Genomic DNA, 27552 nt, shown 5'->3' on the forward strand with positions numbered 1-27552 from the left:
TTTTTTTTTTTTTTTTTTTTTCATTTAGCCTATTTTTTGTATGTTACGTTCTTTCAGCAATTACTGGAAGTTTCATGTCTTACCATCCCAAGCAATCATTTCATGTGCCTAGTCTGCTCTTAAGATGTTATGCATCATTTGGATACATATTCTTAAGGAATTTCAATATTCTAGAGCTTTCTTTCATATTTAGCTCAATTTTTTTAAATATATATATAAATATATAAATAGACACATATTCTAGAGCTTTCTTAGTGGTAAAAAAAAAGCTTCAAATAGCTAAAAGCTTCAACCAAGGAATTTTCAGTTCCATTGATCCTCTTCTATAATGTGCATTCATACGGGTTTTGTTTTTATGTCATACAATTGATTGAAATTATAGGTTTCAGAACATGCAAGTTGGTCAGGATGCTTCTATGTCAGGATTATCCAAGCTGCACTTGCTGCTGTTGGAGCTCCTGAGAGTTTGGTCGATGTGATAACAGGGTACACACTTTAATTTTTCATTTGAAATATCATCACGAGGCTGTTCAGTTGTCCACTTTAATATGATCTTTTATCAGGTTTGCTGAAACAGGTGAAGCTCTAGTATCTTCAGTAGACAAAATGATATTCGTTGGATCTACTGGTGTGGGTAGGATGGTATGAACTCTTTTTTTACTCTATTTTTTGGTTCTATCATTTATTGATTCAGTTGTTCAGGTGTTTCCAAATACATAATTACAGCAATCCACGCTGAGGCATGTTTCATAATAGGGAATGAGTTTGGAGGTTAAGCGAAAAAGTATCCATTGGATTAAAAGTTGCGGGGATGAGAACTACTTTTATTTTTTATTTTTTATTGTGTAGTTACGATTGTTTTGCAGCCAGGCTCAAAATTGATTACCGATGATATTGTTTACAAAGAATGAGAATCAAATATGAATTTGTGTGTATAAATAAATAGAGAACAAAGCAAAAAAGTGATGGGACTCATCAAACATGTTACACCGGAGAACATGTGGGGTCTGTTGGGATTCTTTCTCTATTCTATCTCTAGTTTATAAACAATGGAAAGAAGGATAGCAGGAAATGACTTTGATTATTGTAGACTAATTCATTTGCTTATTTCTACCATATAAAGTAATACTCATTCTTGTTTCCCCTTGAATTCTAGTTATTACACAATGGGGCTTTTATTTATAATCTTTTTAAAATAAAAGAGATGGAAAAAGTGACTTGTTTTCTAGCATCCACCTCTACTCTATGTGTTACATATTTGGCATGAATCCTCGCAGATAATGAAAAGTGCTGCTGAGACACTCATTCCAGTTACTCTTGAGTTGGGTGGAAAGGACGCATTTATCGTGTGTGAGGATGTAGATCTTGATCATGTATGAATACTCTCCAATTTTACTATATACAACTAGCTCGAGTAGTTTAGTTGATTTCATGTCATTGAGAACTGATGGGAGTTTCTTTACTTAATATAGGTTGTAAACGTTGCTCTCAGGGCTTCTATTACATCAAGTGGACATAATTGTACTGGAGCTGAGAGATTTTATGTCCACAAGAACATTTATTCTTCGTTTGTGGATAAAATATCAGAACGTGTAAAGGCTATTACAGTTGTAAGTATGAGTTCCTTTTTTTTATAGTAAAATTATGTCCATTCTTCTGCTGGGTATAAGGGATCTTGTGGTTTTTTTCAATTTCAAATTTCTACTTTTCATTCTGCAAATACGGGACATTTTGAAGGTATGTGGTTTCTTGCAAAATGGACATTAGGAATGGCAGCTGAAACTGAATTTATAACGTATGCTTCCACAGGGAAAAAAATTTCATGGTTCTTAGAAGTTTTTTTTGTTCTCACCGTACTCTTCATATGTTCTGTTGAAAGTTCTCAATTCAACGTTTAAAACCACACATGCAAATCAAATTAAGTGTAAAGAAAGAAAAGAAGGTTACTTAAAAGATCTCTTTGAAGCCAGTAAGAAGATTTGCAAGTACGGGATCTGCTGGAATTATTATGGTTTTAAGAAACTCTATATATACGAGGTAACAAATTTCCAAATGGTTAGAATACTCAACCATTGATAGAAAGAACCTATTCACTTTTAGCAGAAGCCGAAAAGGAAAAATCATTGGAAAATCTCAACAGCAGCATTTCCATAAGCCCTTTACTTTGGTGCTGCTAATTGTTGAATGCCTTACGGGCACATAAATTCTTATAAATTTGCTAAAAACTGGCATCTTCGTCTCCTGCCAATATTGTTGTTGTTTACGCTTCTAGTCTTTCAGCAAAATGTATTTGTTGTTGAATATTCATGCCTCATCTATTTTGGTGGTTGTATGCCATTGTGGTGCCATATTGTATCTATTGTAAGTGAGGATCTGGTTTCGACTAAGTCTTTAATTACCTGGAACAAATTATTTTGATCAAAATTTGAAGACTATTTTTTAATTGAGAGATGAAACTCTCTTCTTGAAAATGTTTTTCAGGGTCCACCATTAGCTGGGAAGTATGATATGGGTGCCATCTGTACGCAAGAGCAGTCTGAGAAACTTCAAAGCCTCGTAAATGATGCCTTAGACAGGGGGGCAAAAATTGTTGCTCGTGGAACTTTCGGACATTTACCTGAAGGTGCCGTTGATCAATATTTTCCACCTACCGTTATTGTTGACGTCAACCATACCATGAAATTAATGCAAGAGGAGGTAGCAATACTTGACATGCTCTTCTTTTATTGCGATAGACTTTTTGGTAGTCCCTTTTAGTCGGCCTATATTATATTTTGTTTGAATAATTCGTCAAATAGATCTTGGAACCCTACTTAATACTTGCTCTGACGACGTGCTGGTGCTGTTTGAATTCAGCTATTGGTCTTATAAAGAAACAAAAAAACAACTAAGGCCCATTTGATAATCATTTGGTTTTTGTTTTTAGCTTAATTTTCAACACTGTTACCACCTATAAGGTTCTTTAATTTGTTATCGACATTAAAAAAATGTTTTTATAATCCCTTAAAAACTCATTTTATTTTTGGAATGTTGCCAAAAGTTTAAATCTTTCTTTGAGAAAGATGAAGGTCATGGTAAACAAATTGGAAACAAAGATAGTTTTCAAAAAAATAAAAGACAAACACAATTGTTATGGAATGTGATCTAAAGTTTTCTTTTTAAATTTTAATTTTATGAAATTGGTTCTCTAGTAAAATTAGTGTGGTATATAACTAACCATCTTATCTTTTATATTACATTTGCAGCTCAATTGATCTCTAAGAAAATATCTTCTGGCTCCAAATTGACCTGTAATTTATTGCTCAACTTTCAAAGCTATGAAAATGTGCTAACTGAGTGGTGGAATACAGGCATTTGGACCAATCCTGCCCATAATGAAATTCAGCACAGATGATGAGGCCGTGAGGCTTGCAAATGATTCAAGATTTGGGCTCGGCTGTGCTGTCTTTTCTGGCAGTCAGCGTCGTGCCAAGAATATTGCTTCGCAGATACGTTCTGGAAGTGTTGCAATTAATGACTTCGCCACAAATTATTTATGTCAGGTAAAATTCATTCATGCTTTATTTATGTTTACTAGTTCATGTTTGGCAGGCTTGTTGTACACTTATTGGTCATTTGTTGGTACAGTCATCAAACACATGTTGTTTCTGACGGCGAGGCACTTATCTGTTTTACCTATTTATATTAGTTTGTTTGAGAAATTAGTTGATATGAAATATAAGAAGAAAAACAAGCTTTGTGCGACAAAAACGTTATATTTATTTTTTTACGTGAAATCCCACATCGATTGGAGAGAGGAACGAGTGCCAGCGAGGACGCTGGCCCCGAAGGGAGGTGGATTGTGAGATCCCACATCGGTTGGAGAGGGGAACGAAGCATTCTTTATAAGGGTGTGGAAACTTCTCTCTAGAAGATGCGTTTTAAAACTTTGAGGGGAAACTCGAAAGGGAAAGCCTAGAAAAGAAAGCTTAAAGAGGACAATATCTGTTAATGGTGGACTTAGACTTGGTTTATTACATTACAGCGGTATTAATTTTTTTAAAAAAATTCATTTCTGATGATGAGATTTAGGTTTTATAGATAGTTTTAAATGATTCGATAGGAAGTTAGTGTCACTAATGAAGAGCTAACTAGTAGCTTAATATTGCTCGTGTAGCATCCTCCCCTTTGTGAATAAGGAAAACCTTTGTGGCCAGCAGGTGTCTGCTATTTTGTGGAGGCTTTGAGGAGAAAGGAACAATAGGACTTTGCTAGGTTCCATATGTTCCTTTAGGTTGCCTCCGTCTTTTGTGGACTTTTTTATTTTTATGTTTTTTTGTATGTTATTTATTATTTACTTTTTCTCAATAAAATCCTAGTTACTGTAGAACAAAGGAAAGAAAAATACTTTTGAGTATCTAAAAATGGCTTTTAAATTAATTTTAGAAACTATCTTTGTTTATTAAGATTAAAAAAAAAAAACGCTTTTGATCTGAATTATTAATTTCTTCAAAAAGGACTTGAAGAAAAATTAATTTTGTTAAAAACATTTTTTTTTCACACATTATTTCAAACACGCTAAATATCTTATGTATTGCTCGTCTCGATGTCATGATTTTTCTTTTATAAACCATGTTGTCGTGCTCGTATCATTTCATTTGTGTGCTGCATAACTGGAAAGGAATCCTTTTCTTTTTTGGAAGAATTTGTTGGTGTTATAGGACAATTACCTGTATTGAATCTAACAGATAGAGGTGACTATTACACAACTACTCCTAACAAAACTTCGTTGCATTAGTTTATTTTACTTAACAATAGCATATCAACCTCAATCATATCAGATATCTCTTGATTTTTCAGTCCTTGCCATTCGGTGGCGTGAAAGAGAGTGGATTCGGTCGATTTGCGGGCGTTGAAGGATTACGAGCTTGTTGTCTCGTCAAAGCAGTTGTTGAAGATAGGTGGTGGCCATACATTCAGACTAAGCATCCTAAGCCTCTTACGGTTAGCCATTAAGAATTTTAATAAGTACTTTTTGCTCTTTATTTTGTATGCCCATTGAAATTGTTCGTATTCTTTCTCGACTAGTATCCTGTGGCAGACAATGCTTTCGAGTTTCAAATGTCGCTCGTTGAAGCAACGTACGGGCTGAACATATGGGATCGATTGAGAGCATTGGTCAATGTCCTAAAGATGCTTTCCGAGCAGAACACTCCGGCTAAAGACAACTCTGCCGTTGATGATGGAAGTAAGAGAGCTGATTGAGGGGATATTGGATTTGCAATAGATTATAATATGTTACATTCACCTAGAAGATGGTGTTCTTGGAGGTACTTTTAGAATTTTCCTCTTTATTTAGTACTTTTTGTTTTGATTATAACCAGGGTTCTAAAGTGCTTAACAACCTAGTACTTTTGATGTTTGATTATGTAATTTTGGAAGTGCTTACTTGAGCTGATGAGGCAAAAGCACCATTCAAATGCTTACTATAACATAAGCATTTTAAGGTGCTTTTTATTTGTTTTTCCAAGCACTTTTTTATGTTTCTAAATGATTGAAAATGGGAAGTATTTGGCTTTGCCCAAAACTCTCCTATTACTGGTTTGGGCTCCGTTCTTTCAACGGCTCATCTCAAATCATCGAATGTTTGGATTTTAACTTTGCGAGCACCCACTCAAACTAGAAGTAGGCAAGAAAAAGTATCTCGCTCGGGATCTTTTTTTCATTTTGGAAGATTCAGGAGTGAAACAATCTTGTCTCTATTATTAGTTCGGATAGTTGTTGTTTTTGGTGTTTTAGTCACCTTTTAATCATAACTGAACATGTATCCAATAGAGATATCTGTAACAAAGAAATTAATAGGCTTATGTTTTTACAAGTCGGATAAAACTAATTAAATATCAATTACAATTAGGTTGAATTGTAAAATTTGGCCAATAATTTCCTTCATTCTTTCTTCTTTTTTTTTTTGGCAATTCAGGGCCTCTTTTTAACTTTTACAAATTTTCTATTCTATCTCGTGTTTCAGAAATAAATTTCAAATTTTGATTTATTTTATATTATTGCTCATCTTTTGTAACACATTTTCCCCCCGAACATTGACCTTTTCTCCCAGCTATAGCCAAACTAGACTAGTCGTTTCTGTTCAAGCTTTCATCACATGGACGAGAACCAAGTGCCTAATTCCATTTTTTGCATCTCATATAGCTGTCAAATCTTAACTTTTCTGTTATCCTTACGAATTGAATGATAAACTCAAGGCAATAGGCTTCAAATTTTGGTATGAATTATTTCATTGCCTCCAAAACATGCATGCATGCATGCTTAGATAATTGGATTACAGACATAAAATAAACCATCAAAACTGCGCCTTGAAATCGGCTATGGCAATAACGAATAGGCTTTATTCAAAAAGCATTAACCTAACTTGGCTTTATCCAAACATAACACTTACGAAGAAAAACATCAACTTAAATTTATACATGCATGAGAAAAGAGCAAAGGAAGGAGATGCTTAAAACTCAATTATTAGAAGAAAAAAAGCCCAAACTTCAGTTTACACAAAACAACTCATAGATTCGCCATAACATTCCCCCAGAGAGCGTCCCTAGTTCGAGTTGTTGAACGACTAAAACAAGAAGCTGAATGATCTCACATCTCTAATCTGACTACAGTTGCAATTATAATTATACATCGACCGTTCTAATTTGCTTCACTCAATCGATCGAGATTACCTTGACTAGCGTTTTCTGCTGTGCCTTCGACTCTTCCTCCTACTACGTTCATGATCAGAATCAGACTCTGATTCAGACCCCGAGTCTGAATCAGAAGAATCAGAAGACGAGCTGTACCTCCTCTTCCTCCTCCCCCTCTTCTGCTTCTTTCTCCTTCTCCTTCTTCGACTCCTTTCCGACTCCGAATCAGACGAAGAACTGTAATCTGAACTGCTTTCTTCAGAAGAATCATCAGATCCAGTAACTGATGATGACCCACTATCGGTTTCAAATACAGAAGCCTCGCTATCGCTATTGGATTTTGGTTCGGACCGATGCTTTCTTTTACTTTTCTTCTTCAATTGCTTCTTCTTGGTCTTCTTCTCCTCATCACCAGAATCTGGGTTGTCCAGCTCTAATGAGACTGCCATCTTCATCCTCAACTTCGGGTTTTTGAGTTGTTGAGTTCGAGATGGTCGGGATATGTAAACTCGTTCATTTTTGCATTCATATGTCCAGTGTCCCGACTGATAACATTTCTGGCACTGTGCAGCAGCTCCGCCCGCACTAGACATGGAGACCTTAATGTCCTTTCTTTCACCCAATCTTACTGCCTTTTCAGTACTCATCAAATACATCTGCCTCTTTGCTTCTCTTTTCTCCTGCCATCTGCTCGGCCCTTCTTCCTTTTGCCCATAAGCATTAACATTTCGAGCAGCAGCCGTAGCTGCTCGTTCAGCCTGAGCACGACTAAGGCCTTTTGCAGCACTAAGAGCCGCAGCCTTAATCCTTTCGGCAGCTGCTTGTGACTTTTCTTCCTTCTTACTAGACATGCTTTGTTTTTTCAATATCTGAATCTAAAAACACCGGCGGGGAACGATCAGAAATTGAAGGTCGTAACGAATTCCCAAAATTAAGAGCAAATTGACATTAAGAGAAGAGAAGACAACTAAAAAAAAACCGAAACGGGAAGTATTAGGTTTCGTTCTTGTAAGACATGCCGTGAATTCAACATATAAATGTAATAACCCAGGCGGAAAATAAATTGAAAGAACATGATCATAGAAAATCCCCAAATTACAAGCAGATAAATCTATCAAGAACAAAGCAAGAAAAAATTAGGGTTTCCACTACTTACCGTAAAAGGGGGAAAAAACGAGAAAACCAGATCAAATTATAGCTTAAACATAATCACAGAAAATTCTCATGTTTCTGATTGAAAGATCGTAATCGAAATAAAAGGCCGATTTACACTCTAATCGATCTGATTCGTAAACCAAAGGGGAAATCAAAAGATCGAGTGAAATTACGCAATGTTTGCAGATACCAAACGCTCACAAAACCAGCAGAAAGTAGAGGAATCGCAGTTAGAACATACCTTGCTTAGGTATCGAAGATGAAGCGGAATCCAGTTCGCATGCGAAGTAGAGAGGATCGCAGTAGAAGGCGATCTCGAATGGAACGCGAAGGAGCCGGAACGTAGGTTTTACAGTTCACACGGATTTGGTTGAGGGAGTTTTTTGGACCAACCCGATTCGGCTTGGGTCGGGTCGCAGGGAGTTTTTTTTTGGATATTTTATTTTATTTTATTTCTTTCTTTTTTTTAGTAGAGAAATACCAACCTACAAAAGCTGCTTTATTCCAACAAAAATTAAAATTAAAACAGACCAGATCAGAGCTAAACACAAGCTTTATTAAAACAAAAATCAGAAAATTTAGAACAATGAACGGATCAGATATGAAATTAGGGAGAAGACGAGTGTGGAGCAACAACGACAAGCGTGGATTAGGGAGAAGAAGAGATGAGTGTCGTGCGTCGACCGTGAGATGAAGAATAGATGATTGAGGAGGGCATATGTGATGGTCGTGATTACGTGGATGCTAGAGATGAGAAAATGGAGGGAGTCATAGCACTAAAGTAAGTCATCAATGATACGATTGTGTCTCTAAAGTAAGTCAACAATGACAATGACTAGTTTAATCGGGGGAGTGTCGCCATACGAGGTTGTGACCCTAACAGTGTCGCCATTGTGTCTCTAAAGTAAGTCAACAATGACAATGACTAGTTTAATCGGGGAAGTGTCGCCATACGAGGTTGTGACCCTAACAGTGTCGCCATACTCTAAGTTGTGACCCTAACACGCAAACCGACAAGATGCGATCTTTAGGTGGCACCCATCAGGCCATATGAGAACAATGACAGATAAGTGTCATGATGCGACCGAAGAGGATTGTGTATCATCCAACACATCAAGAAGAGGTAACACGAGTGTTGAAGACAAGCTTAGAGAGGACCAGGTTGGGCCTCATAAGTCAAGGTTTTGATATTAGTTCCAACACGTGACTTTGGAGTTAAGTCCACTATATGAAAGATGAAAGCTTGCGAGTGTTACAAGACAAACATCTCAGGTGATATGAGGTTGGTACATGCCTTGATAGAACCTGAAATGAGGAAACGGGTAGATTCATGCCTTGATAGAACCCGAATGAATAGATATTTGAGACGTCTCGCTAATATGATAGTTGTCTCTCAATAGACATGTTCAAGAAATGGTCGAGCTGTCCGAAAAGGATAATTGACACATCCATGAAAAGTTTAAGGAAAATCTGAGCGAGGAATTTGCAAGGTAGTTTTTGAAGCTGAATTATTATAAATTGGGATATGATTTTACAATAGGGAAGATCGTCTCTTAATATTCTTTTATTTATTTATTTAGTTGGCTATTCAAATTAGTTTATTTGTCATTGTTGTGAAAAACTCTATATTTCCTTCATTTACTTTTTTTTTTTCTTTTTCCTTCAAAATTTAGGCATTTTGATTTTTGGACGACTTTACCCCTTTGGTTTGAAAATTTGCATTTCATTAGATTAATTTAATTACAAATTAAAGTTCATTATTAATAACCTATTAATAAAATAGAGGATAAATAAATAAAATATATTTTTCCAAAAAAAATAAAGATAAATGGCCACAATCTTTTGAATAATAGATTTTTCATGAACTTGTGCCTATTTTACCCTTCACCAATAAGGCCAATGGAATCATACAAATTTCCAGATTTATTGGTTAAACCATTTTCTATCCCAACCAGAAGCGGATAAAAGGAACTAAATATTAAACCAAAAGTCCACAAGATGAACATCATTAGTCATCTTAATAATAAAAGACGGAATGAACATGAAGGATGAACATCCCACAATTTGTCAAATGGCTCCCCGGTACCACACTCATACCTAAAATATGCCAGCAAAAATATTTGCGGCGGTCGATACAGCAGCACCAGTGATGGCATATTGTACGATGTGCTCGTGAGAAGGCTTCTCCGATGTAAGCGCCACAGCTACGCCCGTCATGGCACCTGCAACTGCACTGTTCTTCTGCAATGGATGGAATGAAAGAATGGATCATGGATCAAGATTTCAAGACATGAGACCAGCGGGACTCAACATCGAATGTTCTCATGTGATGCACTCTTGATCAAATTTGACGTTTGAATTTGAAACTTGGTCAATTGCTTTCGATTTCTATACCGAAAATATACGTACGAAGTAATTTTAACTTATTGATTGACACTATCCTTCCCCATGAAGAATTTTAGCCCGCCTCTGCTCTAAATCATACCGCATACTTGGATCAAAACAATGAACATTTATTGATAGTGGAAGGCTTACCCAGTCATGTGCTCCACGAGCCTCCTTTAAACCGTATGTGAGACCAGAATAAACACCAGCAGCTAATCCTACAACCCAAAAAAAGAAGGAAAAAAAAAGCTGAGAGCAATAAAATAAAATTAAACAGCATAAATATGCTATGAAATCACACCACCAAACCAAAAGCTTGGTAATTCTTTTCTCGATGTACCCTTTTTAGGGTGAAATACAACATGACATAAGAGGAAGTTTCAATTGGTGCAGTAAATAGACACAAAAGCAAAAAATTGCACTCAACCCATTATCCATCTAATTGGTGAAGTAACATAAACCATATGTGCAAGAAAGAAAATTAAGCCAGAATAGTACAATTTAACATTCATTAATGTTCAGTATTCAAGAATTCAGAGAAGGGATACTGACCCCATTGCATAGATTCCTTCCCCACGTTCTTTACCTGATGTACCCATAAAATGAAAAATCATCACATGTTTATTGACCACCACTGTAAATAATTCACCACAAACTCAAAACTTGATCACCCTTTACAAACACTCACCATGGCTTCAAGAGACTCTTTGTTGGTTGCACCTGCACATTATATGAAGAAATGAGCTTCAAGCATCCCGAAGGACAAGATTAACTTGAACTTCACACAAATTATTCAGGAACATAATAAGGGGCAGTTCAGTTTTAGTCTGTATCAAGCAATAATTTGGCAATCCATGTCCCATATGTTGCCCAAAATAACGCACATCTAAACAAATGGTATCGATTTATAACAATATAATTATTAGAATTCAATTTAAAACATAGTTCATACTTTCACCAGGCAAGAAAAACAAAATTAAACACAGTAGTCGGACTCAAGAACGACTTTGCTTGTGGATAAACAGAGCTGAGTTCGTAGGAAGATTCGGGTACCTGTAAGACCTGTAAAACTTTTGTTTCTACCATTGGATAATTCAGATGATGCTCCACTGTTCAAATCAAGACCTGTACGGACGATAACAATCTTTCGAGAATTACAAATTTTTGTTAACCAATTTAACCTCAAAGGTCTCCTAAACGAGTGACATAAAGCAAAGGAATAGATACACGAAAATAAATCAAAATCAAAACAAAGAGTTGAAAATTTGAAATGTAGAAAGAAATCAGTGAAATCAAAGCACGAGGATCAGATCTTAATACTAAATGAAACGGATCTTACTTCCCGCAACCGTAACATACGCCTCTCGAGATGTAGATTGCAATGCTCCTATCTGCACAACGAACCATCGACATCTTAAGGTTACCACATTGACATTGAGATCCAACACAAAACAATATCACATCAAGAATATCACAGAAGTTAACAGAAATTAAGATCATGAAAGCTAACAAACCCCAGCGGCCTTGACGAAGCTATCAGCAACGCGATTGACAAGAGGATGGCCAAAGTCGTACAAGAAGCCTCCGCCACTGTTCTCAAAGCATTTACCTCCCATTTCTTGTTTCTGCTTCTATAAATCAGAGATTGAACTCCGAAAATCTGCAGTCGATTTGAATGCTAGAATCAGTGAGACGAAACGATCGCATGCGCTTCCCGGGGTAAGGAAAATGAAGAATATATAGGGAGGACGGTGAAGAAAGAGAGAAACAATAACGGAATGACACGTGTGAAGAGTATGACGTGTCGCTTTTCAAACTCCGAAAGGGACGGTTACGTGGCAACTTGAGGGAATGAAATTCGTTACGTGGACTTCACTTCGTCTATATTTACACTAAAATACTTTGTTCTTTTCTTTTTCTTATTCTTTTTCTTTTTCTTTTTCTTTTCTTTTTTATTTTTCTTTTCTCAAACCAATATTTTATTTTAAAATTATTTCAAAATAATTTAATTTAAATCTGAAATAAATTAGACCTTAAATAGACTCATTCCCTTATTAATATAATTACTGTTATTCCATTGTAAAAATAGATAAATTTTATAAATAAATAAAAATTCAAATTTTTTTATCAATTTAAGGTTCGAATCTCTACTTCACATATTGTTGAATTGAAATAAAAATTGAACGTGATGTCTGAACAAACTTCGAAATAACCCTTAGTTAACGTAATAAATATACTTCATGGTCATCTCTATTCTCGATCCTTCCAACTCAACCATCAGATCAAGCATTCATTTCTTGAATCTTACATTTATATCAAATTAGGTTTTCATTCTCGATGGAACCAACCCTCTGACCTGAGCGTAAGTGTTCGTTCAAAAACGCTCATTTCCAAATCTCTCACGACGATACTTATTTAGGTCAATTAACGGTCCGCTAAAGTAACGAACTAACTAAAACTGTTTTACAAACAAACACCAAGAATTAAGGCTGGAACCAGCAACGCTCAAGAGCTCATAATTAATGAAGCTAAAAAGGCAAAGATAAAGACCGATGTACAGGTGTCTACATTTCAGGTGAGTAAGCTCAATCGAGCGTAACGATAAAATTCAATCCAACCCAATCCAAATCCATGTCCTTGCGTACGGACTTGCTTAATGACATTAGTTTTTACACATCTGAGCCATTGATATAAATATTTGTATACACCCCCCATCTGTTTTAGGTTTGGGGTGGGGGAGGGGTTGAAATCAGATAACAAAATTGATGCCAAGAACTATTCAACTTAAAGCAACGGTTTCTAAACTCGCGATAAACAACAGCGAGGTGCAAGGGCGTTCGAGTGCTGCTCGAATGGCAGTACAAGAAGCTTGGAATCTACCACTCTGTCAGTACACTATTATACAGACATCAACTAGCTCCCTTGCTCCCTGTCGAGGTTGATGGAAAGCCACAAAGTCGATTCGGTCCAAGACTAGCTCCCTGTCGATGTTGTCGATCCAAGACTAGCCCGATCCCTCTTCGCACAAAGCATATTCACAAGGCAAACGAAAATGGAAGAAAAGTGCAGTCATCATGCCAGGAAGAGAGAACCTACGATCCATTGACAGTCATTTCAGGAGAGGAGTTTGGAGGAATCAATGAACAGTCTTCTCCATTCAACTGTCTACTACTATCTGAAGGTTTAAGCAATGGATCAGAACACTTTTTAGAAGAGATTGGTTGCTTTTCTGTATGGTTCTCCTCGTCCAAACTACTTTCACCATCAGTTGAGTTTCTCAAAGCATTTCGATCCTTCACTTCCGGACTCTCGTGTTTGGAACTTTCGTTCCCATCTATCGAACGTGGCATAGAATGCTGGGAACTCACTGCATTATTAGTAGGCAGAACAGCTTGGCTCAATTTCGAACACAAGGCGGAAAATACACCATCTTTCATTTTTAGATTTTTTCCCGGTCGCTGCATTTTCACCTTCTCGGAATCCTTATCCTGGTGAAGAGGTTTCCGCTTCAAACGGACTGTATGCAAGGCTCCTTCATCTTCTTCCATGGTTTCTGATTGTTTTTTTGGCGGTGGCTGGTAGTCTTCATCGTCTTCATCATCATCATAGTCAACAAGTCCACCACCAGGTCGAGAACTGTACGAGTTCAGGACAATCAAAAACTGCTTTTGTAATCGAAATTTATAGTTAAAACGAATCGCGGTACCTTGGTGGAGGATAATTCGCAGCAACTCCATTACATAGAACAGGTGGAGATTGCGCTTTCTGTAAATTTGAAACAGATACAGTTGCAGTATCCTCTTCATCGCTGATAGGTAACGAGTTAATAACAGCCAGATTCAATTCTTACTGAAAGAACTACGCTAAAATCTGTTGTAAATAATGAAGAAAAGTAAAAAATATTCCTGCAGTTCAGTGCAAAACTAGAGCTTCGACTACTGCTCGTTCCTCTTTTCCGGTACCGTTGTACCTTTAAATTTTCATTTCAATTTACCACGTTGGTAAAAAAGCATTTATTTCCTACAAAATAGAGAAATAGTGCTTACCTCTCTTCATTAAAATAGTCTTCTTCTTCTTTCTCCAAAGCACGCTCCTCGATCCTCGTTCTAGGGTCTAACACAATCAGAGTTGCGCCTCTTGTACCAAAAGCATCTAGGCACTGCAAATAAAGATGTCATACACAAAATAGTACCCTTTTCGGAGAGAAGAACAGGAATTACCTCAAGAAAGTTCTAAGAATACCTGTTCATATTTAACTTTTAGAGACTGAATGGAAGTCAAATACTCGAACTGAACCAACTGATTCCAGAATGAATCGACTATGTACTTAACCAAAGATTTCAGATTTTCCTGCATGAAACACAAAATCACTAAATCAATGTTCTACCGGAATCACCAAAGAGCAAAGGTGTGGAAAAGAAGATGGGAGACCTTGAAGATGTATTCAAATAAATCTAAGACAGCTGAGTTGAGCAGATTGTAACGATTCCCATTAGCAACAAAGGCATCTATAATTGGTTTTAGAAGATTATTTCTGATAAAATGACTTGTTAGATCATCATCCTGCATATTGACAAAGAAAACAATTCAGTACATAGACCAATTTCAATCCGTATAGATAGAAAATTAAACAACTAGTAGTAGCAAACTATTGTTCTTTAATCCTAAGGGAATGATGTAAAGTCAAAGCATGATCCCTAATAACTGTGATTCCAATGTAATTACAATTCAAAATTTAATCCCCCGGGAAGATAAGAAGCAAAAGAGGACTGTAATCTCATCAGTTCAAAAACCATAAATAAAAAGAATAAACGATAACTTCGTTCGCTGCTGGTTCAACTTACATGTCGAGATAAAATAGTACGAACGAACCGAACAGCTGCAACAACCAGATATTTTTCTCTTCTTTGAGTCAGTAACAACACTTTATCTATGACATTATCGACGAGAAAGTTGGACCTGAAAACAAAATGAAAATAGCACAAAAATAATAACTTGTATGGTTGAAATAAACATCAATTCTAAAATAATCAAAAAGGGGACAAAATATTACTTTATTTTATATGGATGGTGCAGAACACAAAAGCAAAGCAATTCACAGATGTTGGATAAAATTTCAGGCTTTACTGTGCTCTGATTCTTTAATACACCGGAGTGTCCAACTTTGTTGCTTAATCGATAAAGACCTTCTGAAGGGCATGAAACTGCTATAACACCAATTAATTGACCCAAATGATTTTCATAGAATATCTCGACAACAGTTTCTCTCTGCAACACCAAATACACAATATTGCAGTCAACGTAAGTGGTTAGAGCGGAAATTATGCAAGTTTAACATAGATTGCATCTAATATGAAAAATGGACAATTACTTCCAAGAACCTGGTAGAATCAAATATAAATCAGAAATGTTAAAAATGTCCCAACAGGAAACAAACAGATAGCATGGACTTCGACAGGTACCATCCTACCATTACAGAAGGTGAGAAGGCATACAATGTGGCATATACAATGAGGTCTTTGAAACAAGGCTTCTGAATAAATTTAGAAGTCCTCATTGTTATAAATTTGAAGGCAAAGCCAAGGGCCTATACAAATAACTCTTTAAGATATAAAGACCTCCTTAGATTCTTTTTGTAATATTGTGCAGTACAGATCTTCATAATCATAGCATTTTTATGAACATGCAACCTAAGTATGAACAAAATAGAGAGAACAAAAGTAAGGACATGCAACCTAAGCATGAACAAAGTAGAGAGAACAAAAGTAAGGACATGCAACCTAAGCATGAACAAAGTAGAGTGAACAATGGTATGACCATGCAACCTAAGTAGAGGCAAAGTAGAGTGTGATAGGACCTAACTAAAGCTACGTTCTAATGAAAAAATACAACTCAATTGAAAGAGATCATTTTGAAGTTTTTAACCGAAGTAAACATGGACGAAATCAGATGGCTAATCAAACCTGGGTTGCTCCTGATAGTGTGAAGGAATCCAGTAAACATCGAAGGATTTCAAAGAACTGACAGTGCATCTCCTCACCAAAATCTGTAATCAGGCCTTGAACCTATAGTTTAAAAAATGGTGTAAATTATCTCTCATAGGCTTAATCCTCTATTAAAAATTTAACTTGAAAAAGGGGCTACATGTCACAGCACTCCTGCCTTAATAATTATATATCAGATATACTTGTGGTTATTGATCCTACTGTGTTCACAAGTTCACTTGCATCACTTTCCCCAATATTGCCCATTCCTTGAAAATAAGCACAAACCGAACAACCATGTAGATGAAAACAGGAGCCCTTTCTTGAAATACTTGTTTCTTTCTTCTTATTTTTGGTTGGGCTCCTCTGCTTGTGCTGCTCTTCTATGGGCTCTTTTTTTCATCTTTTTTCCTTCTTTTGTAGGATCAGCGAGTATTTTTTTTCCACTTTTCTTGATGAAAGTTTCCTTTTCATTTAAAGTTCAAATCAGACAACAAATTAGAAACACGTACCAACAGTCCTAGGAGTGGAATCCCTTCCTTCCTGACAACATGAGAACGTAGAAGATTTGGATCTTGGTTCAAGAAAAGAATAAGGATATCTGTCCTGCACCCATGCAAACAATGCATTACTGAGATGCCTAAGAAAATATTGAAATAAAGATAGATTGAACAAAACAGATGACAAATGTGCTGCTAAAAAATTTTGTATTTGCCTTCTAAATTTTTAAGACAAATTCTTTTCTTTTCTTTTTTCTTTCAGAAAACCTAATAAAGTAGAGGATTCATAAAAAAGAATTGATATATAATTGTTAGAACTCAAGAAGGTACGACCTCATGAAACAAACCTTCAAGTGCTCTCTTCTTAAGAACCATAGAAATTGGCAATGAATAGGTAAATAAGTAGACAATGTAAAAGTTCCTTCTTAAACATAGGTTCGTAAAACAGTTTACAGTTCTAAAATATTGTTTATGGAAATGCACTCAAACAAAACCAAAATTTAATCAGAAGGTTGACATTACCCAGTTAACACAAACTTTTTATCTGGACTTTGTAATACATCAGCAATGACATCAAAAATTCCCTCATTCATAAGATCCCTGCAGAATTTGTAAGTTCACAATTTGAAACAACTCAACAAGGAGTCTTAAGAAAACAGCAACTGGTAGTCATCACCATCTTAAATTAAAATAGAAATTACATTGTCAAAAAGAAATAATAGTATATCATGCGGAAGGTACCTAAATAGCCGTAGCTGCTGAACCATCTGCAAATTTTTACTTAAACTGCAAAACTCATGCAAAAAACGTACCTAACACAAAAATAATTAGTTTATGATAACATCATTTCAAAATAACTCAAAATATACCTCAAGAAATTGAGAATAGGAAATTACAGCATTAAAGATCAAATTAAATTGAGCTATAGCACAAGAACATGTAGCCACTACATAACAAGGGAAAAAATAATGCTTAGAAGCAAAAGTACCAAATTCTTCTTAGATTCTTCAGAGGTCGTTGGCAATTTCAACCTAATGAACAACTCCTGAATAAATGTATTGTCATCCTTCAACAACGAAACAACCTACAATGAAACCTGATGTTAGAGTGTGTACAAATCACCTCAAAAACAAGCATATCTTTCAAAAAAAACCCACCAGTGCATTGTTTGCGTGGATAATGGAATTTAGATTTGCAATTGTGGACTCATCCAATACTCTAGCCAAAACAACATCCTGGCAAAGTAATCCAAGATAACAGCACATTATCAACTAGGTTAACGGATAGAGAAATTGCACCTATCAAAGACCCAGACCTTTAGATAGCCAATTCTGTATGTTTGATGTATCTTTGACAAGACCGATGGATCCTTGATGGGTATGGCCTACAAAAGTGAAAACGAATACATATATAATATAAGAGGAAGAGTCTCCACATAAGACTGCATAATGAGACCCATTGGCTCACTGTCCTTCGCTCTCACACTCAAATATGGACGCTGGGTACCGCATTACCTCTTTGAAAATAACGTGCTCTTTCAAAAAGTTACGATGATGCTGGACATGAGGTACCTCTGGATCGTCTGGCAATCACATAAAAAATAGAAGTAAAAAGTCATTGAGGGTAGTCCCCAAAACCTATATCATATCGATAGAGAAATTAGCTGAAGATACACAACATACCAAGCCCACTTTTCAGTCAACAAAATCAGAGACTTGATATAAAATTAAAGAGTATAGAACGCCCAACCCACATTAAGAGAGCTACAAAAAACACCTTCCAATAAGCCTAGGAGTAGAGAGTTCATAATCACAAAACGTCTTGAACAAATTGGACCAAATCAGAGCAGCAAAAACAAGATAAAATTAAATCTCCGTACTCTATTTCTAGTATAAATATAAAGAAACAATTATAGATGAGAATCAATTCAAAAAATAACAAAGCTTACATTCTAGAGAACCAATGATGTCCATGATTAATTCATCTCCAAAAATTTTCTCGAAGATCTGTGAGCTATTCAGCAGGACTGCATTTTATTTATAAAAAAAAAAAAATAAGTACAAAAAACATAAAATAATTGCTGGAAATAATTGTAATAGAACCAGAAAAGAGTACTGACTGATCCCTCTAACTATTTTATATATCATGTGAAGACCATCAAGATTTTCCAAGTCTTCGCAGATAAGAAATATGTCCATCAGCTTTTTAAAAAAATCTTGCTGCATATGAAAAAATTGTCAGTCAAAACACTCCTTGTTCATCCAAGGTAAAGATTTCATGCAGAAGTCATAAGAAAGCCCAAATTTACATGAAAATCACAAACTTGTCCAAATCTTACATTGGCAACTATGAGTTCCACTAACCGCATCTGATCTGCAATGCCACTTTCAACGACAATCTAAACAAAAAGTATCAATTAATATGAAAGGTCGTCTGCACCCAAATAATCAGGGAAGGACGATATTTATGCCACTTTCAACAACCAGGGAAGAACGATATTTATCTAAGAAGCCAATAATTCATATTCCATGAAATGAGTAGTATTGAAGAGTTGTTAAAATGCCATGCCATACTGGTATTGACTACATCATAACGTGTAAACATGAAATACCAACCACAATTAGTTCCTTATTATTAAAAAGAAGTGACAATAATTCATTTCAGTAATGTAAGGTACAATGGGAATAATCAGCATGAGGATACCTAGGCCAGTATTAAAAGATGCGAGTCTAACTGGAATATGATTCAACTGAATAAGCAGCCTATGACTGGCTAGAGTAGGGAAGGGGAAAATAAAAAGGGGGGAGAGGACTACAGGAAATTGCCGAATGTAAATTTGTATATGATTCAGTTGGATTAATCAGCAAAGGTTCTTGGATTGTCCTGGTAGGTGATTAAGCTTATTAACTGCACCTTTAATAGAATTTGAATATAAAATTCCTCATGTTGTTCCTTAAGAGTTTGTTTATCCAAAAAGGGTACAGGAAGAGAGAGAAGGAAGTAGTTTTATGTTTGAGTGTCAATTTTTAAATTGTTTTATGTTTTCTAGAGAGAGAGAAAACCCAAACTACAAAGCATGTTCTCATAGTCACTTATTAAAAGTTAGACATGTTTGGGAGTAGTTTCCAAAACAGTTCTCTACCAAAATTGTTTTGGCTAATTAATTTTTAGAACTTGTTTTTGTCTAGTTTTCTATTAGTACCTTTATACTAACCTTAAGTATTAGTGGCAGTGTTGATAGCTCAATTGCAGGCAATTCCCTCAACTCACTGTTCATGCGGTGGAACGTATCATCTGGCCATATAGTAATGGAGACAAGGAATTATTCAAAACTAGTATCTGCCAAAATAAATGCAACTTTTTCTTTATGAATTAACCATGGTACCAGTTTTTTTTCTTTTCTTTCTACAGAAAACCAAGTCTTTTTTTTTTTTTAAATGAAGGAAAAAAAAATACAAGAGCATACTAAAAAAAACAAACCCACAAAAGGATTCCCCTTCACTGTTACTAACTACAAGAATGAACTTCAATCCAAACAGGTGAGACCAAGATGGTAATTACAAAAAGTTTGACGAAAGAAGGCCCATAAATATTCATTAAACCTAGACACCTCCAAATCTCCTCCCAAGGTCTCTAAGTCCCTCTAAAAATCCTATTGTTCCACTCCATCCACATACCTCATAATAGCAAAAGAACAAGCATGTTGCATGATCCTGCCCTTTTTCCAGAAGGGAGGGTTTAAAACACCTCCTCAATTATAGATTTGTCAATCTCTGCTATGAGCCAAAAACTCAAGCACCAGCTTCATAGAGAATAAGCATATTGGAAACCCCACGATAAATGGTTGATATCCTCCTCATGTCATCCACAAAGAACACAACATTGCAGATGCAACACAAAAGAAGGGTGTCTATGTATATGATCCAGGGTGTTCATTTTCTCATTCAAGAGCTGTCAACCAAAGAATATAACTTTCTAGAGGATTTCTGCCTTTCAAAAAGAGGAAAAGCAGAGGCCCCTTGGAGGGAGGAAGAGAACACAAGATGTTGAAAAAATGAACTATATGTGAATTCCTCAAAAGGATTCGGGCCCAATAACTCAAACCCCTCCCCTCAAGATAAACAACCAAATAAAAAATGATAGAAAGGAGAGGTACCACCTCCATCACCTCACAGCAAAAAGAGGATGATGGAAGCCCCAAAAAGGCAAAGAGTGATCGAGAGAAGGCAATATAGAGGTCACTTAGTGCAGCCTCTTATTTGATAAGTGATATAACCGCAAAAACAATGAACATAGGAGATGATCTCCCACCAGCAATCTCCAAAAAATAAAACTCCGATACCTCCTCAACCAAGCATTTCACAAACAACAAGAAACCCAAAGAAACAGTCATCCAAGAGGTTTTGCAATAATCCTCAACTCCACAACCTGAAACCCACTCAAAGAGGTATGGACCATACCTACTCACAATGATCCTATGTCACAAAGCGTTGGGCTCCATGAAGAAAGGCTGCAACCACTTTGTCAACAAAGCCTCATTACATAATCTTAGTTTACCATTGCCTAGAGCTTCGAGCTCCACTGACTTAACCCAGTGGGATGACCTCCCTTCGATCCATCCCTTTCCACGAGAAATTCTTCATCTATTTCTCAATGATTTCCCATACCAAAGCTGGAATTCTAAACAGAAAAATGAAGTTATTGGGGTACCACCAACCACAATCATGATACCTACCTAATTCAAACAAAAAAAAATCTTCCATTTTTCATCTTCATTTTCAACAAAGAAACATATCTATTAATTGATATTTAAGAGGTTACAATGATACAACTCCTTTTAAACTTGAAACTAAATCTCTCAAAACAAAAATTCAAATACTGGTGTGAGAAAACACAAACAGTAAAAGAGGGCTTCCCAAGTTCGCTACTAGCGTTAATATCAAAACAAGAATAATTGAAAAACTATCTGGAGATAGCACCCAACGAAGCCACTTTTAGTATAACAAGAGCAAACCTTTCCTCCCAGAGGTCTCATTTCTCATCAAATAATCACCGACTTCCCTCCCAAATATCTTGTGTTCCATCAAATAACCGTTGATTCCACCTGGCAGCACTGACTTAACCATGTTGTGAATCCATAGAATTTTTTCTCTCTTACTTAGGCTACCCACAAAGATGGAAATTACTCATTTTCATCCTTCTCTTCAAGAACCCAAAAAAGTCCAAAACCTTGAAACAAAGCCTCATTGAAGTAACAGTGAAAGAATAAGTGAGGAAGGTCCTCCCCACCTTAAAGGCTAGCTGAGGAAAAATATTCACCTTTCTCTTTGACTTCCACAAAGCTAACACAAAAGGTTCAGGAATTTAAGGAGCTGAACAAGTCCTTTAACCAGTGAGTTGACTGAAGGAATCAAAAAATTACCCAACTTCCAGCATATCTCCCATCGGAGTTCCAATGGACCACAAAACTACCTCATCTCCTCATTCGAAAATTTCTTATGGTGATAATTCTCCAAGGTCTTTACTGTCTACGTCCTGATAAATCAATCATGTTCCACACTCGACTGACTACTACAAAATTGTGACAGATTTAAACGCTATTCTTCTAATTTCACAGCACAAAATTAAAACAGAAACCAACAAGGACTAGAAATAAATAAATATAAAAAATTTGAGCAGTGTTTCCAATCAAAATATATAGGAAACAATGCTCAAATTCTATATTACAAACGATATTCAAATGAGTGTCAAATGTTTGGTCCAGAGGAAATGGAAAGAGAAAACTACTCAACTTTTTTTCCTTAATAAAACTATTCAACTAATGACAGTAAAAAATTATGCAACCCCATCGGTAAGATCAAAACATATGCTACTGAAAAGATAAAAATTTTCATTTGAACAGTTAACTACAATTTTCTTTTTAATCCTACAAAAGCCAAAGGTCGTCATGTTTTGAAGCCATGTTAACTACTGCCCTTTTCAGTACAACAGAGTTTTATGTTTGAGTTTTGGCGTGTCAATTTCAATATAGCCCATTCATATTTTTAGCCTCCAACTGGATACTAAGTTCAAAGGATGTTTCCCACTCAAAAGCTAGAACACCTAAGTAAATGTAGCCTCCACTCCATAACAGAAAATCTACAACATTAAGTATCCTATCATGATGAATGTAATGCAAAGAACAAAATCAGATATGTTCAGTGGTAAAAGGCCTCAAATAATTGAGTACTTACTGTTGAGAGAATTAAAATGGAGATTCCTTTGCACATTACAGATGTGATCCCTAAATAAGATAAGCCAACTTTTAGCTAGTCTATCATGGGGCAAAACATTAGAGAGTGACTGGTATCTATTCAATAGTTACCATATGTATGAACATCCAGTTGTCTCTTGGAAGCTTAGAGCTAGCTCTGTAGAATATTCTGGATCTCTCCAAGAGATTATAGTATCTGCATATTTAAGAAGCTAACTTTGTTAGTACTTAAAAAGTCAACATAAGCCTCCATCCAAACCAACCAGGAATTTAAAGTAGTGCAAGTACACATCAAAAAGAAGAATCATGTTGATGATACTGTTAAAGTCTATAAGAAAAGAACGAAAAACCTTCTTGCTTTCTGTAAATGTCGTCTGAGCTAATACGGTGAAGAAAAAGAGTCTCATTGTCCTCTTCATCAACAACACATAGTCCCAACTCCTCCGATCTCTGAGTGCAATTAAATTTACGTTCATATCAGTGAAGATCATGGTAAATGCACTACTTTAGACCTTTATCTCTCTCCTCCCTTTTCACAAATTGGAGAAATCTTTTGTAACTTCTTTGGTTTGGATCCTTCTTTTGTAAATTTCATACATCAATAAAATTTATTTCTTACCCAAAAAAAAAAAGGTTTCCCATCCAAAACAAAGAAAAGAGGGAAAAGTCAGTCACAAACCTCCAAATAGTCAACAGTAACGTGCCCTGTTCCTTGATCATCCCATTTTCCATCATCATTTAAACGATAAACTTTTACCCGCTGAAATTTGAGGGTATAAACAATAAGGATCAAGCACAACATCAAACAACAAATGAAATTAATAAAATAAAATGAATTGAGTTTGAACTTCTTCAAGGTCATCGTAAACCCATTCACAACATGGCAAGTCAATTAAATGGACAACCCAAATGTATGCAACAATCAACTGCTACATACATGAGCAGGGTAGTTGTTGTAAGAAACGTATTGACCAGCAGGGGGTGAACCACACGCACTTGGACTAGCTTGCAACTGAGCGGAGTGCCAGATCCAATCTTGTAATGACCAAAAGGGGAAATCCAAGTAAAGCTAAATTCTGGGATACAGTGTTGGAAGAGGTGATGTGAAACTTGTAAAACAAAGAAACACGACTATCTATTGGAGGCATGCACAGTGCGAGTTCAACAATATGAGGGATGGGAATTTGAGCCTCAGATATTTTGGCCGAGGATAACACCTTAACCAATTGAGCTATATTTAAGTTATCCTAAAGAAGGAAAGTTGACCAAGTCCAATCTATTTTTCGTAGGATCCCACCATATTGTCTTTGTCTTTTCAAAAAAGCACCTAATATAGCTCCCCAAACATTAGAACACAAGGTTGAGACTTTCATTGAACAGAAGAAGGTGTTAGATGAGGAAGTCACCTTATAAGCTGGAATATTCTCTCCCTCCATCCTAAAGTAGCAGACCTGGGCTTAATATCTTCTGGAGGAAGATGAATATTTCACTAATCTCAAAATGAGTGAGCATGTATCAATAACCAGGAACCCTATAGCATTATATTGTGATGTGAGTATCCCTGGAATATACAGGGCTGTTCACAAACATATGTTCGTGGTTTCAAAAAAACTGAATTCTTGTTAGAAATTTGGAACCATGAAGCCTGTAACTTGTTTGTTTTCTTAGCATGAGTTTCAAATGACGAGATTTGAACCTTTAAAATTGACCAACAAATTTAATCACAAGTCAAGCTCTAGCACCCTGTTTCAGAAAACTGAGTTACCAGTATTACTGTGCATTAGGAGTCTTTATTGTGATAGCTCTAGCATTATATTGAACTAGTTTCATGCAACTCCAAGCAGTGCTAAAAAATACTCAAAGGGCTTTGAATTGAAGCACTTAATTAATGATTCGATACTCTTAACCTTTTGGTAGATTTCCAATGTCTTAACTCTTAAAAGTTATAAAATACTAAGTCAAATAATTGCGACTACCCTCCAATGTTTCTAAGTACCTGTAAAATTTCTCTGTGCCCTCCAGAGTTAATTTTTTGCAAACACATAAAGCTTGTCAGTTAAGTTTCAAATAGTAAAGCTCATAGTAAACTTTAATGCAGGCGTAATCAAGAGCGGGTAATTAGAAAACAGTATTTGCTTCTTGGTTCGTACTACTTGAAGAAACAAATTCCGGGTAGCAGAGCAAGTCAAACTTCCATAAATGTCCAGTAGAGCAATGCCGGAACTCTAACAAGCCCTCAGACGACACAAATTACAGCAAAAAAGTACAATACTAAACATCAATTGAATAACTCAGCCACGAAATCACAAGGCTAGCTAGATATCTGCGCCTAGTAGCATAATAAATAACTTACCTGCATAGAATTGGAGGTCGCCAGAGATCTATCGGGCGCGCCCATAACAACTGCGCCAAAATTGACTCAACTTCAAAGGCAATCTTGAAGTGGAGTGGACAGCAGTGGAGATTGATGCATGAAGAATTTAGGGTTTCAGAGACGATGAAACAGGGAGCAGAAGAAACTAAGTATGGGGCAAAGATTTCAGTGAGACTTGAAAGTAGAACCCCAATACGCCATGGACATGACAGTGGAAGCTTTCAATTCCGTATCTTTCGTCTTCTTCCAATTTCCTGCTCGCTCCTCCTCCTCCGGTGTGTGTCTTTCCACTTTTGTAGCCTGTAAGAAAGAGAGAAAATATCTATCCCGCTTGTTGGAAATAGAAACCCCGATTTGCAGTTATGCCCTTCATTTTTCATAAAATAACAAACTAGCCACCTCGCCAATCATGAACGCGTACAGTTACGCGCTCTTTTTTTCCTTTACGCCGATTTTACGCGCCCTTTTGCTGCCCAAGGAGACATGCTTGTCACAAGCACGACTGTTAACAAATATGCACGTTACAATGTAGTTGGGGAAGAGAACAAACCACCATTTAAAAGAGTATGGAAACCTTTCCCTAGCATACGTATTTTAAAGCCTTGAGGGGAAGCCCAAAGAAGACAATATCTGCTAACGGTGGATCTGGGCCGTTACAAATGGTATCAGTGCCAGACATCAGACTATGTGTCAGCCTTCTCGCTGTTCCCCGAATGGGGTAGGCATGAGGCGGTGTGCCAGTAAGAATGCTAGGTCCAAAGGGGGTGGATTTGGGGTTGGTCCCTCATCGATTAGAGGAAGGAAAGAGTGTCAGCGAGGACGCTGGGCGCCGAAGGGGTGGATTGTGATGTCCCACATTGATTGGGGAGGAGAACAAACCACCATTTATAAGGGTGTGGAAACCTTCTCCTAGTAGACACGTTTTAAAGCCTTGAGGGGAAGCTCGAAAGGGAAAGCCCAAAGAGGACAATATATGCTAGCGGTGGATCTGGGCCGTTACAAAATATTATCCTATTTCGGTTTTCACTTTAGAGCTTTAAGGTTTTTAAAACGCGACTACTAGGGAGAATGCTTCCCACGCTCTTGTAAACAATATTTTGTTCTCCTTCCCAATTGATGTGAGATCTCACGGTCCACGCCTCTTCGGAGCCCATTGTTCTCACTGTCACTCGTTCCCTCCTCCAATCGATGTGGGACCCACCAGTGCATCCCGTTCGAGGCTCAGCCTCATCGCTGACACGTTGCATGGTGTTTGGCTCTAATGCTATTTGTAATAGCTCAAACTCACCACTAACAAATATATGTTTTACTTGAGCTTTTCCTCAAGATTTTTAAAACATATCTACTAGAAATATGTTCTCATACTCTTATAAAGAAGGTTTCTCACACCCTTATTGATAACAGATCAACCCAATGGAAAGGTCTGATGTCAAATGATAAATAATCACTACAAAATGAGTAAGATTCAAATTACCTTGTTGATCGAATATCTCAAGGCAAAAACACTTGTTTGAGATTCGAACCACTCCATAAATAAAATTGATCATGTCGTCGAGCTTGAATAATTCTACATGCAACCTAAACTACATAGAATTGCAAAAAAAAAAAAAAACTTAGTCATTGGCTAAAAAGAAACTTAGTCATTGGCCAAAGAAAGCATAAATGATTTGTAACACTATGTTCGATTTTTTTAATATAACAAGGGTAGATATGTCATTTTTTTAGTTCAACGACTGCGTGAAGGTTTCAAATGTTCCATTTCAACCGTGAGTAATTAATTTGTCTTAAGATGGTCTAATAGAACAGCTCTCGTTTTAGTTGATGAAACTCGAGCCTTTGAATCACGACTACAAAAGCTATCAGGAAGTCAAATGTGCAGTTCGAAATTTAAGAGGGCTAAATTGTCGGGTAAAGGAAAACACATCAATAATCGTAAACTTTCATTTTGTTTATCAACCGGTATATATCGATAATACCGTCACACGATATAAAATAATTAAAAAAAATATTTATTGCAATATGAAAAACTAATAAAAATAATTTTAAAAAAATATTTATTGCAATATGAAAAACTAATAAAAATAATTTAAAAAAATATTTATTGCAATATGAAAAACTAATAAAAATAATTTTAAAAAAATAGTTATTGCAATATGAAAAACTAATAAAAATAATTTTAAAAAAATAGTTATTGCAATATGAAAAACTAATAAAAATAATTAAAAAA

The 27552-nt window shown here is 36.1% G+C and overlaps 4 protein-coding genes across 10 annotated transcripts in view; 1 reads left to right on the top strand and 3 right to left on the bottom strand.

Annotated features, from left to right (window-relative positions):
• Positions 1-5560, top strand: part of LOC111460471 (aldehyde dehydrogenase 22A1-like) — a 9155-nt gene extending 3595 nt beyond the window's left edge. The window contains exons 7-14 of the mRNA XM_023103746.1: positions 383-486; positions 564-642; positions 1278-1373; positions 1473-1610; positions 2482-2697; positions 3351-3542; positions 4840-4983; positions 5068-5560. Of these exons, the coding sequence (XP_022959514.1) occupies positions 383-486; positions 564-642; positions 1278-1373; positions 1473-1610; positions 2482-2697; positions 3351-3542; positions 4840-4983; positions 5068-5244 (1146 nt within the window). The 3' untranslated portion in view covers positions 5245-5560. The remainder of the gene's footprint in view (positions 1-382; positions 487-563; positions 643-1277; positions 1374-1472; positions 1611-2481; positions 2698-3350; positions 3543-4839; positions 4984-5067) is intronic.
• A 919-nt stretch (positions 5561-6479) lies between these two features.
• LOC111460472 (zinc finger CCHC domain-containing protein 10-like) lies at positions 6480-8205 on the bottom strand. Its single transcript, XM_023103747.1, has 2 exons — positions 8071-8205; positions 6480-7549 (listed from the first exon to the last, which is right to left on the bottom strand). The coding sequence occupies exon 2, from the start codon at positions 7523-7525 to the stop codon at positions 6719-6721; it is 807 nt and encodes a 268-aa protein (XP_022959515.1). The 5' UTR covers positions 7526-7549; positions 8071-8205; the 3' UTR covers positions 6480-6718.
• A 903-nt stretch (positions 8206-9108) lies between these two features.
• On the bottom strand, positions 9109-11936 carry LOC111460473 (outer envelope pore protein 16-2, chloroplastic-like). 3 transcript variants are annotated; one of them, XM_023103749.1, is made up of 8 exons: positions 11729-11935; positions 11554-11605; positions 11268-11339; positions 10903-10934; positions 10767-10800; positions 10365-10432; positions 9927-10070; positions 9109-9134 (listed from the first exon to the last, which is right to left on the bottom strand). In XM_023103749.1, exons 1-7 carry the CDS (start codon positions 11828-11830, stop codon positions 9927-9929), a joined length of 504 nt encoding a protein of 167 aa, XP_022959517.1. In that variant the 5' UTR covers positions 11831-11935; the 3' UTR covers positions 9109-9134. The 3 variants fall into 3 exon arrangements, with proteins under 3 accessions (XP_022959517.1, XP_022959518.1, XP_022959516.1); XM_023103750.1 differs by lacking the exon at positions 9109-9134 and having other exon boundaries at positions 9659-10070; positions 11277-11339; positions 11729-11936; XM_023103748.1 differs by lacking the exon at positions 9109-9134 and having other exon boundaries at positions 9659-10070.
• Positions 11937-12757: 821 nt separating this feature from the next.
• Positions 12758-25657, bottom strand: LOC111460469 (serine/threonine-protein phosphatase 4 regulatory subunit 3-like). Of its 5 annotated transcripts, none has more exons than XM_023103741.1 (24): positions 25305-25652; positions 23631-23711; positions 23302-23401; positions 23063-23147; positions 22932-22981; positions 19913-19992; positions 19037-19096; positions 18818-18917; positions 18647-18724; positions 18213-18280; positions 18014-18082; positions 17856-17933; positions 17687-17782; positions 17440-17510; positions 17221-17298; positions 16711-16804; positions 16178-16279; positions 15268-15482; positions 15059-15173; positions 14646-14777; positions 14457-14564; positions 14261-14373; positions 13921-14022; positions 12758-13850 (listed from the first exon to the last, which is right to left on the bottom strand). In XM_023103741.1, the coding sequence occupies exons 1-24, from the start codon at positions 25347-25349 to the stop codon at positions 13307-13309; spliced, it is 2664 nt and encodes an 887-aa protein (XP_022959509.1). In that variant the 5' UTR covers positions 25350-25652; the 3' UTR covers positions 12758-13306. The 5 variants fall into 5 exon arrangements, with proteins under 5 accessions (XP_022959509.1, XP_022959510.1, XP_022959511.1 ...); XM_023103742.1 differs by lacking the exon at positions 25305-25652 and adding an exon at positions 24358-24416; XM_023103744.1 differs by lacking the exons at positions 12758-13850; positions 13921-14022 and adding an exon at positions 14029-14184 and having other exon boundaries at positions 25305-25655.
• Positions 25658-27552: the final 1895 nt, after the last annotated feature.

Source organism: Cucurbita moschata, unplaced genomic scaffold (genome assembly GCF_002738365.1).
Source record: "Cucurbita moschata cultivar Rifu unplaced genomic scaffold, Cmos_1.0 Cmo_Scf00023, whole genome shotgun sequence".
In the NCBI taxonomy this organism is placed as follows: Eukaryota; Viridiplantae; Streptophyta; class Magnoliopsida; order Cucurbitales; family Cucurbitaceae; genus Cucurbita; species Cucurbita moschata.

Bases quoted from the DNA above. Each gene is read 5' to 3' on its own strand.
- LOC111460472 (XM_023103747.1), bottom strand. From the start codon at position 7,525: ATGTCTAGTAAGAAGGAAGAAAAGTCACAAGCAGCTGCCGAAAGGATT.
- LOC111460473 (XM_023103749.1), bottom strand. From the start codon at position 11,830: ATGGGAGGTAAATGCTTTGAGAACAGTGGCGGAGGCTTCTTGTACGAC. The intron at 10,433-10,766 runs GTCAGTATCCCT...TTTGGGTTGTAG, and splicing joins GAAGGAATCTATGCAATGGG to GATTAGCTGCTGGTGTTTAT. The intron at 10,071-10,364 runs GTAAGCCTTCCA...CATCCATTGCAG, and splicing joins CTCGTGGAGCACATGACTGG to AAGAACAGTGCAGTTGCAGG.
- LOC111460469 (XM_023103741.1), bottom strand. From the start codon at position 25,349: ATGGGCGCGCCCGATAGATCTCTGGCGACCTCCAATTCTATGCAG. The intron at 18,918-19,036 runs GTAAGATTTGGA...TTTCATATGCAG, and splicing joins TGGAACTCATAGTTGCCAAT to CAAGATTTTTTTAAAAAGCT. The intron at 14,565-14,645 runs GTCTCCCATCTT...TGTTTCATGCAG, and splicing joins TATTTGAATACATCTTCAAG to GAAAATCTGAAATCTTTGGT.